The sequence below is a fragment of the Diospyros lotus genome, chromosome 5 (genome assembly GCF_014633365.1).
Source record: "Diospyros lotus cultivar Yz01 chromosome 5, ASM1463336v1, whole genome shotgun sequence".
NCBI classification, from domain to species: Eukaryota; Viridiplantae; Streptophyta; class Magnoliopsida; order Ericales; family Ebenaceae; genus Diospyros; species Diospyros lotus.
In genome coordinates, this window is record NC_068342.1 from 16982201 (window position 1) to 16993919 (window position 11719).

Sequence of the window (11719 nt, forward strand, 5' to 3'; positions counted from 1 at the left end):
TAATTTTATTGTCTTGTTTCCAATGTTAGTCCCTCATGGTAAAAGAGTTTCTTATGTTGCGGTTGAGATATCATGTTATGCTTATCTTGATTCATTCATTATGCCTTTAATTGCTACATGAACTTGCTGAGCCTTGCGGCTCATATTGCTTCTTCGCATCATTCCAGGTAAAGGCAAGGGGAAGGCAAATGAGGGTGGTGAGTCTAGCCAAGCTTGAGCAGGTGTTAGTTATGTGTACAGAGTCACTCCAAGCTTATGGTCATTGGGGGTTGTTTTGAGGGTGAAGGGCTAAAAGTTGTAATTGAAGTACTTTATTTTTGTGCCCTTCTTATTATTTTGTTATGTATGGGTTGATGTGCCCGTTTAAAAGATTGATGTAATATTTCATTATTATGTAAGCTTCCTTTGAAATGGAAATGAAGTGGGTTTTTCTTTTTAGGATTTTTGTTTGGGTGCCTTTTTATGGCGACCCTCTCACGGACCTTCTATGATAGCGGCAATTCCAGGAGACGAGTCGTTATAGATGGGATTGTGTCTTGCAAGGGCACATGGATTGTGCTTAATTGGAGGGCTATGATGCACTCTTCCAACTTAAGTAAAATCCTAGGGCTAGGATTTATTCTTGCCATGGAAATAAAATAAGTGAATAAAAGGAATTTTGGTTATAAAAAAGGAGGTAGAGAAAAAGGCTAAGCTTTTTGGCCAAGTTCTTAGTTGAAGAAGAAAAAGAGGAAGAAAGGAAGAATCAAGAAGCCTAGAGGGTTGAAACAAGCATGTTCTTGAAGCTTCAAGGAATGGAAAAGGTAAGGGATAGCCCCATGGAATGGTGGCTAGCAAGGTTGTAAGTATGGTTCATGAACTTTTATATGTGTATTGACATGTTGTTTGTGTTCAAGGACCTATGGCCATGAGGTTGTGTGGGGTAGGGTAGAATTAAGCCTCAAACCAAGGTGGTTGTGAGGATGTGAAAGCCCTAACTTTGTTGCATTGGATGCATTGGCATCACATTTTATGTTCATGTTTATGCTTATTGTCATTGCACCCTTACTAACCTTAATAGCTCATGAGGTTTTACCCTCACATATAGGTTGTCAAGGCATGAGAAAGTCAAGGTAAAGATGGGATAGCATGAGAATGACGATTCAAGCTCTTTGTATGGCTTATAGAAGCCTATTTTGTTGTATAGTCCATGTATTTTGGTTGAGATGTATTTTTGTGTTATAATTTATTTTGTTGGTAATGACTTGTTAAAGCTTAAGACCATGGGTGTATAAGTCTTATTGTGAAATGAAAAAGGAACATTTGGATGTATGCCGGGTGGTTATTTTGGGTGTTGGAAAAAAATGATTTTTGTTGGAAATATGGGTGATTTTTGGTGAGTATTTATTGTATTTGTATTCTGAAAAATTTGGGCTAAGAAGCCTAAGAAAAAGAAAAAAAAAATGGGGCGTAAAGTGGTGGAAGGCAGCAGCAGGGCCACTAGGTGGCCACGGTGGAAGCAGGTGTGCGACCAGCGTACCACGGGGCCCTGGGCGCGCCAGCAAGTCTCGCTGGCCAATTTTTAAAAAAAAATTTCAAAAAATTGAGAGTTTTGGGGGCATTTCTTGATTGATTTTGGGCCTCGAATGAATTTTCAAAATAAATGAATTTTTCAAGCATTTTTGGAGATAAATGTCAAATTTTTAGAAAATAGAAATTTGAAATTTTTTCTTGAATTTTGGGAAAACAAATGGGATGTTTGGAATTTTAAATTATATAAATCTCGGTGAAATTCTTCGAAAGAAGAAGAATTAAAATAATAAAATAATGATTGGGTAAATTTAATGGAAATAAATTCGCCAAGTGTGGTATGGTTAAAACCCAAGTCAACAGTTGATCCTGGGATTGAGGGAAGGGAAGGACGAAGGCTAGTTCCCACCTAGGGTGTTTCATGTCGAAACATAGTTCAGCCTTCACAAATGGTCGGGTATATGAGCAATTCAGATGATTGTTCATGAATGGCACCCGTAAGTGGGAGCGGGGTGTCATAGTAAGTATAAGAAACAGAAAGGAAAAACATGACAGATAATAATGTGATACAGGTACAATAGGCAATATCCGATAAGCATATAAATGTGGATGATATATTATAACACAGGGACCACACACCCACCCATAATGATAATGTCATGCATAACACATATAAAAGCCAGTAAGCACATGACTGGCCAATAGCCTCACATAACAGTACAAAATGCATCATAATACATACCAACCTGTAACTGATACCTTTAACCAGAGAAGCTGTGATATCATGTGGATCATAGGTCCTATCTCATATACTCGGCTATAGCCATACATACATATAATCTCGCCCAAGGTCGTCACCTCTGGGTGCTCCCCTCAATTGTCACCACAGAAGCGTAACCCTAGTTAAGCTAGTGTCTATTGGTATTGGGGGATATATATATATCCCGACGGTATACAACCGCAGCGTGCATAATCATCCCCAACCTTTCCAATGCATATGCAACACATAGGGTGGCCACACTCAATGCTCATGCTACAGTAATTATCCGTGCTCCATGAGAACGCATGAAATGAGAAGTTAAATGGTCATACACAACAACATGCCCATGATGCACAAATATCACATAGTTAACAGATGCCATGATAGGGGGTATCATGCTCAGCTTAAAATTATACATACTTCACAATCATGACCATCACAGTGAGAAAATACCACTAAAAGATGGAACATGCCACAGTTGGGCCTCACAGACAAAACAAGGTATTTTATTGAGTGTTCAAGGCAGTAGCAAGGCATGATGGAGAGACAAGCCCTTCATGCCAACAACTCCAACAAAATCACTCACTACAAAAAAAATGGCATTTAACGACGGTTTTGAAAACTCTACTAAATCAGCCGTCGCAGAATATTTAGCGACGATTTTCAGCAACCGCTAGAGTAACTGTTGCGAAATCATATTTTTTGCGATGGTTTAAGAATCGCAGCAAAATAAGTGATTTAACAACGATTTTTAAAATATTTAGTGGCGATTTTGGAATCGTCGGAAAAAATTCCAAAAATATTGAATTTTTGCAACAGTTTCAAAACTGTCGCAAAAATTCAAAAAATTTTAAATTTTCCCTACCCATGTCAGAGGCCAGGCCACACGCCTAGCCCCGTGTGTGCACATGCACGCCTGACCCCTGCACGCCATGTGACCGCATGTCCGCGTGCCACGTGGCAATGCTAGAAATCAATTTTTTCCAGCATCCTTCCCTTTCCCCGATTTCAAACTCGGGACCTCCCTTATGCCCGTACGTGTGCAAAACCACTTGACCTGCGATGCCTCCTTACTATATATTCGCATAGATGAATTATATACTAATCCAACCACTATTTTTTAGAATTATATTTTATATTTTTAATATAAATTAAAAAATATAAATTAATTGATTATTTTTTAAAAGAATAATGAAATAAATTAAAAATAAATCAATTGATTAAAAAACAAAAAGAAGATTTTATATATTTTTTAAAAATTATTAAAATTTTATATATTAAAATTTTGTTAAATTTCTTTTTATTTTTTTAAATTAATTTTTTAATGAATTTTGCAGCGATTTTTCAAAATCGTTGCAAATGTTATTTAATTTTAATTTTTAATTATTTTCTAAATTTAGCGACAATTTCTCAAAAACTGTCGCAAAATTAAATTTTTTAATAAATTTTGTGACAGTTTTTCAAAATCACTGCAAATGTTATTTAATTTTATTTTTTATTATTTAATTATTTTCTAAATTTAGTCGTGATTTCTTAAGAACCGTCGCAAAATTTAATTTTATAATGAATTTTGCAACGATTTTTCAAAACTATAGCAAATGTTATTTAATTTTATTTTTTATTATTTAATTATTTTTTGAATGTAGCAGCAGTTTTGAAAAATTTAATTTTAATTTTTAATTATTAAATTATTTTATAAATTTAGCGACAGTTTTAAAAAACCATCGCAAAAAGTTAAAGAAATCGCCACAAAAAAACGTATTTTGCGGTGATTTTTAAAACTACCTTAAAAAATAATTTTTTTTGTAGTGACCATTTTTTAGAAATAGTGGGGAAGAACAAACCCCACATGGCTGTTAAAAACATCCCCAAATTCAGATAATAAAACATAGTAAAACCCTCAACTCGTATTTAAACTTAAGAACAAGAAATATTATAAGAAGAAGAAAGAGTAGAGAGGAATTTGCCTTCTTAAACCTTCTTCAACGCTTAATCACGGCTAGAGACTCCTTGAATAGTAGGGTTTGGCTCTATTTTGAAGAGAAAAAGAGGGTTTGAGAAGTTATAGGGACATGTACGAAAGAGCTATGTTCAAGTGATATTAATTTTTCATAAACTCTTCCTTTTATATTTTCTCATAAGTCATGTTTATCCATCCCTTTGTTTTCCTAAATTCTTTTATTATTTCCCAATCGGTCATCCACGTTTGGACAATGTAGCAAGGTCCTTTATGTAGAGGAAGGCCCTAGAAGCCCACATGGGCAGCCCAGTTGGTCAAGAAGGGCGACACAAAGTGCCTTCCGTGGTGAATTTTGGACCAAGACTAAGGATCGAGTCTTGCAAGCGGCAGTGTGGGGTACCTCTCTTCAAAGTGAGAGGGGGCTCCTTGTGCGCGGTGAGCCCGGGTCTAGCCACTGCGTCTGGCTGGATCACCATAATTAATCTCATCCCATGTTCTGTTGGACCGGGTGTGAGGGGCGCTCGGGTGAGCGATTTCACCTTTTGAACCAGGAAGCCCCGGAAGATAAAGCACCAAAAAGTCGTGAAAGCCATCTAGACTTTAATAAGAAGCCTCTAGAAGACTGGAGCTATCGAATCATCAGAAGAAAGAGAGACAAAACATGTGTGATAGTTTTGACCCTAAGCAAATTACTCCTCACAACAGTTAGTTGAATAAAAACAAGTTGGATCACCATGAATACCCTTTCCTCTAAGAGACCTTGAGAAAGGAGTAGGGAGCCATTTATGAGCAATAAGGCCCAAGCCCATTAAAGATGCTAAAGTCCAAAGAGTCATCCTGCTAAAGAGAAGGCATGAAACCCAAAAAGAAAAAAACCTTGTGCAATGGGCTCTAGAAAACGCTTTCGAGATCTTTTGGAAACCTTTTCAAAAGGCTTCAGCGAGAAAAGTAAGACACCTCTGCGAATGAGGTCTAGGTCTCTAGGGGAGTCCTTAGGGTCTCTTAGAGATTCTCTTGCAAGGCTACAAAAGAGATGTACAAACATATCTCCACAATTCCCTCCAATGATTGTGTAATTGAAGATTAATGTCAATCCCACAAAATCAGAAAATTAACATTCCTAATATTTAACCCCTCGACTCATGTATAAATTAATAGTTAAGTCTTATTTCTTGTGGTATGCCACTTTTAACTTATAGGAATTTTGCAATCTCTTTTGTGACTTTAATAAAATTTGACTTAGACATTAGAGTGTTTACACAGAGAATTGCCTATGCCCTCTGATTGTTTTATTTCTTGCAAAATTTTTGGAGTTTGAAAACGACTTTCTCTAGCAAATAAATATATTGTTGTGTACAAGTGATAACACTAATAAAATTGTTTATGTAGTTAATCTATTTGGTAAGTGTAATGTTTATATTTGTAAATATTTTTATTGGGATACTTTTATCTATTTTATTTTCTAATTTTAGTCAAATAATATATATATATATATATATATATAAAGCAGGACTTTTATTGATAACAAACCTTGTCGTTTCGCTTTTCAGTTTTCACCCTAGGGACAAATAGGCTCTCATTCAGTCTAAGAAATCTGGATAAAAGAAAATTGAAAAATTTAGGTAGATGTTGCATCAAAAATAATTGATTGAAAAAGTGGGAAGATGTTGGAAGCAAAAGGGGAAAATGAATACCACCCAAAAGGAGTAAAAGCCGATTGAAATGGAAATCCAAAGCAACAGTCAAAGCACCCACCAGAAAGCCACAGGGAGAAGATAAGGTGATGCCTTGGAGTTTTGTGGGTGCCGCGCGCCGATGCGTGAGAGTGAGAGGACAGCGATTTAACGCTTTGTATGCGTTAAGCATTCGGGAATTGGGAGGGACCCCTCCCACATTCATTTTTCAACAAACACATACCATAATAGCTGATGCCTTCACGGATTAAGAATTAGGTGTGGCCACCAAACCTACCTTAATCAGTAGGGTCCAGGCAAAGCGATTCAGTGCTTAGAGTAAATAACAGCCACTGTCAATTAATAGTAGTGGTGTCACGGACTCGGAATTAATATATCTAGACTATGCTCAAATAAAAAGAGGAGAGGGGTGTAGGGCTAATAAATAAAATTCGGCGGATCAAGCGAACTGAATTTTAAACAAATCTAGTGATATTTTTGGAGAGAGGACGGGATGGATCGGGAGGGGGGGGGGACAACGGGGGCATGGGCTGTCTAGGGTTGGGCGAGCAATGGGAGAGGAGGGTGAGGGGGAGGGGTTGATGCTCATTTGATCCACAGCCGAGCCCATGATGGGTTGTTGGTTGGCAAGGGGCTCGCATTCGCCGACGCCCTCGCTTTGTTTGTCCTGTCTCTTCCACTCCCCCATTTCCACTCCCATGCCCACCTTAGGATTCTCCTTGTCCCTCCTCTTTCCACTCATGGCCTTTCGTTGTGCTGGGGACTTGGGTCCTACGCTTCACTACCTTATTACCTTTCTTCTTCCACATTCTCTCTCTCTCTCTCTCTCTCCTTTTTTTTATTTTGTATTTTCCTTCTCTTTTCCCTTCCTTTTCACGCCCAATATATAAAATCTTTCTTACATATATAACTCGAGATTATAACGATATAATATATTTTTGCGTGGTTTTCAAATGCGTAATTACTGAACTGTAATAAGCACATGAGAAACCTACAAATCGTCAACAGTAACAATACATAATTGAAAGTGCCAATGCCAAGCGGAGAATTTCGTTTTGCTTGAATAAAACATTTAGGTACCCACTCAGCAAACATATATATAGAGAGCTACCAAGTTGGAGGAGCTAACGTTGAAAGAACATAATTAATAAAGCATAATGGAAAGTTGGTTTAACCAAACATTTTGTTGAACAAAGATACAGATTTGGAAAGAATTTGGGCCATCTTTGTTAGGATCCAGATTTAGGTCAAATGCGTAATCAATTATCAGATCTCAGATAAGATTCGATTAAATTTGGATTTGCAGGTGGGTCCAAACTCGTTCTCCAACATTTCTAAACAAAGCATGCCTACATGCCAATGATTTAAGCAAATTAAAAAGAACCATTTAAAGCAAGATCTTTTTTTTGGATTAAAAACAGACACAAAAAAATGATGCGTTTTTATTCTTTTTCATATTTAAGATATATCTGTGTGGATTGGAATGAGTAGGTGCAGAGGATTTTCTGGCACTGTGGCTGGCTGTTGCGGTTTTAGAATTAATTAAGTAATGCAGATGCATGCATTGTCTTTGTTCTACTTTGTATTGCAAAGTAAATTCTTGATACGCATTATTAAACAATGCTATAATAAAGAAAGAATTTATAATAAGAGATAAAAGCACGTGAATCACCGTCATGTTCTAGAAAAACTCTGAACCATGTTTGAAGCTTCAAACCAACTGGCCATCTAACAACCTGTACTATTATTATAATTTTTGGGTAATGTAATACGTAATAAAATTAAATAAGTCATTTGAATATTCAATAATTAAGAACATACTTTGTAGTTTGAATTGAAATACATTTTGCGAAAACTATGGAAAAAAAATTCAGTCGTATTGATACAAAGATAAATAAATGAAGACCATATATGTTCTGTCATTGGTAGATTGATGAGCTTAAAGTCACAGGCGGTTATTCTAGCAGTCTACTGTACTTCGTACTTGGCAAGTTTCCATTCTATTATATAACACCTTCTGTCCCTTCTCTGGCCTCTCAGGAGCCTAGCTTGTATGTGTGTGTGTGTCTAGAATTCCCCTCTCTCTCTCTCTCTCTCTCTCTCTATGGGTTTTCCGATGGGTTACTCAGAGGTTTTCCTCCCTAAGTTCTTCATCCAGACGCTCTCTCTCCTGGGCTTCATCCGCAACCTAATTTCCTCTCTCTTCCGCCTCCTTGGCCTCTCGGATTTCCTCGAACCCGATGTTTCGTTCCACGAAGGTCCGACCCGAGCGCCGGAGCAGCCGCCTGTGTCGGCCGTCCTGATCCGGGAGCTCCTGCCGGTGGTGAAGTTCGAGGAGCTCGGCGGAGAACCGCCAGAAAGCTGCGCCGTCTGCCTGTACGAGTTCGAGGCCGGGGAAGAGATCCGGTGGTTGAGGAACTGCCGGCACATTTTCCACCGGGGCTGCGTGGACCGTTGGATGGACCACGATCAGAAGACGTGCCCGCTTTGCAGGGCCCCCTTTGTGCCACACGATTTGCAGGACGAGTTCAATCAACGGCTCTGGGCTGCCACCGGCGCACTGGATTATTTCTCCGACATTAATTCAATTCCCGGTTTGTAAACTCCTTAGATTGCTTTGCCTTTAGAAGGGTAGAGATATATAAACATAGAAAACAGAAAAGGTCTCTATTTTGATGATATGTTACACGCATACACAACTGTATGCACCGATGCCGATACGGTCCGGGTCTCACCGCCTTTCTTCATGTCTGAACTGGTCCGACCCGGTAGAAAAGTTCGGTGGTGGTGTTGAAGCCAATGATGAGATGAGATGAGATGAGGCTTGCTTGGTTCTTGAAGCTTTGCATTGGGAAATGTTAGAAAAATATAACAAGACGTTAGAATTTTTTTGTACACAATGATGGAGTTGCTCCTTGCTGATTGATTTACTTAAATCTAGAAATCTTCATAAAGTCACTTTGCTAACTGTTCCAATCCAGTATGTGTTGTTATTTATGTCATTAAATTTAATTAATGTAAATAGTTTAATAATTATATTAATCCACTCTCATTAAATTTTAACCAAATTTTAGTATTACGGTGAATGTTGTTGTGTAGGCCTAGCTAATGGGAAACACAACCAATTAATATTAACTTAAATAAGTCATTTTGATTTATAATCTCGTATGTATGTCTAATGTACCATCAAAATGTTAAACAAAATAAAGGACACCTTGTGGATACATGTGCAAGTGTGTTTTCTCTGTCTTCAACAAAATTTTAAATTTATTGGAATATTCATTGAATCTTATAAAAAATTTGTAACTCTTAATAATAATGGAATAAATATATAAATATATATATATTTTTTCCTGCAAGAGAAGAGGCTGAATGTTAGTTAATGTCGTGTGTCTCTATGCATGGCTTTGGGGGCCGTGTTCCGATCCATCTCTGTCTCAGGTTCTGGAAGTGTGCATGAGATTCGTTTTGGGGTCATCCCGCATCTAACCCAACCAGCATTCCTCTGTTTATTTGTATAATAAATTCAAAATAATAAGAGTATATATATATTGTTGAAGTCCTATTTTCTAAATGGTTACAGACTTACAGTTTCAGAAAGGATAAATGTCTTCTTCTTTCTTTTATATATATATATATATATATCTAAAATTCAGGTGAACAGTTGACCAATTGAGGTGAAATTTCATTTGGCTTTTACATCCCAATAATATACACACATAGAATGTGAGTGATGGTACTTGGAGTAGTCCATAACAATCAAATGTGTCTGAAGTTGAGTGTGTATACACATTGAATGTGGGTAATGGTAGTTAGAATCCACTATCAGTTATGTCTAAAGATGAGTGTGTATACACACATTGAATGTGGGCAATGAAAGTTAAGAGCCGATCACTTTCAGTTATGTTTAAGGTGGAGTGTATTTGATAATTGTCTTCAATTTCCAACTTATCTAAACTTGCTCTACTTGTAAAGATAGGGCTCGATCCTCTAATATAATCTTTGATAATTAAATCAAATTCAAGAACAATTAATAATATTTTATAAAATATCTATACATTTGAAAAAAAATATTACTCCCTCTCCCTCCCTCTCTTGTATGTTGTCCAACGACCACATCTCACTCTCGACTCCCATCGGCGTTCGTCGTCGTCTCTTGACTCTCTTCTTTCTCTCTCTAGCGTCTCCAACGACGACTCTTTCTCTCTCCAACATCTTTTGTGTGATGCTTCTATGGTGTTCCCATTTTTTGGCCTCTTTTTGGGGGCTCTAAGCATAGGCCACTAAGTCAATCTTACTTTCAAAAATAAGAAAGTATCACAAATATAAAAAATTATCATAATAGTAACATTTAGCATCTCAAAACACCATCACACTAATACAAACTTTATATAAATTGAGATTAGATTTAATTATGTTTAGGTCTTAGAGTTTTTAACTTAATATTGAGTTAGTTGTAAAATAAAATTAAACCAATTCAACTTAATTAAATTTAGAATGGATTTTAGTTCTAAAACCCATAAAATTATATCAAAATTTTGTAATCTAGAATTTGTAACCCATCAAGATGATGAAATTTATAAAATTCATTTGAGTATAAGTTCTGAAAAGAAGCAACCGTATACCCCAAAAATTTAATCAAAATAGAAATAGAAAAGTTAAATTTAGCAAAATGTATATTACACTAGTCCGATTGGATTATATCGCTAAACCCAATAATATATTCTAACTTAACCTGATATCAATTCGATCTAAAAAATAAAAATAAAACCAAATCAAGTTTAAAAAAGCAAAATTCTGGACCAATTTTATGGGGTCTATCCGCACATATATATGATGATCACCTTTTTTATCGTATATGTGACAAATTGTAGCTATGTATTAATAATTTTTACCAAACATCCAAGATATTATGTTCAACAAAATCAATCTGGGTCCCGTTTGGGATTGATGAGAGGCGAGACGAGTGAGGTGAGAGATGAAGTGCAATGAGCTTGACTACGATGAATTTATTAAACTGATAATGAGTTTCAATTATAAATTTTTAGTGAAATAATAAAGTTTAATTAAATTAAAATATTAAATCATTAAAAATGACATAAAAAACATAATTTTTATATAATAGTTGATGGGTAGCCTCAATAAGTCTTCAATAGATACGAGCTATGTTGCACGGAAATATCTCATAGGTGTCATTTTTTCATTTTCGAAACGTTTTAAAAATATTTTTTATTTCTGTTTCGGACCCTATTTTTGCTTATTTTTTAAAAAAATGTTCGTTTCCGTTTTCAGTCCCGTTTTCATTTTTATTTCTGTGTAACATAGGATACTAGGTTGTTGTGTTTGAAAGTCTTCAATTCCACTAACGTTCTTGCAGAACTTTACTTGATTCTTAATTCAGCTGATCCCAATTGACCGTTAGAAACAAGAGAATTAAATTTTATTCCCCGTTGACCATTTGAAATGAAATTGAATTTTATCTACACGTGACCATTAAAAATAAAAAAATAATAAAAAAATTCTAACTGAATTTTATGTACATTTGACCATTTGAAATGAAAAGAATTGAAGTTTAATTGGACACAGCTTTATCTATATTTGACCATTAGAAATAAAAAAGAATTGAAGTTTAAATCTTATTTTCATGACGAATTTTCAGTTTTTTAAATAAAGCATTGAAAATATATATATTGAAATCTAAAAAATTTAACATAACTTTAGAAAAAGGGAACATTTGCCTAAATAATATAATAAATTACTCTTAATTAGTTATATATCATTCTTAAATAAAATATT

The 11719-nt window shown here is 35.8% G+C and overlaps 1 protein-coding gene across 1 annotated transcript; it reads left to right on the forward strand.

Moving 5' to 3' along the window:
* The first annotated feature begins 7933 nt into the window (after positions 1-7933).
* LOC127802318 (brassinosteroid-responsive RING protein 1-like) lies at positions 7934-8939 on the forward strand. The gene has a single exon (XM_052338052.1). The coding sequence runs from the start codon at positions 8028-8030 to the stop codon at positions 8523-8525; it is 498 nt and encodes a 165-aa protein (XP_052194012.1). The 5' UTR covers positions 7934-8027; the 3' UTR covers positions 8526-8939.
* The last annotated feature ends 2780 nt before the right edge of the window (positions 8940-11719 follow it).

Coding starts and splice junctions, on each gene's coding strand:
- LOC127802318 (XM_052338052.1), top strand. CDS start 8,028: ATGGGTTTTCCGATGGGTTACTCAGAGGTTTTCCTCCCTAAGTTCTTC.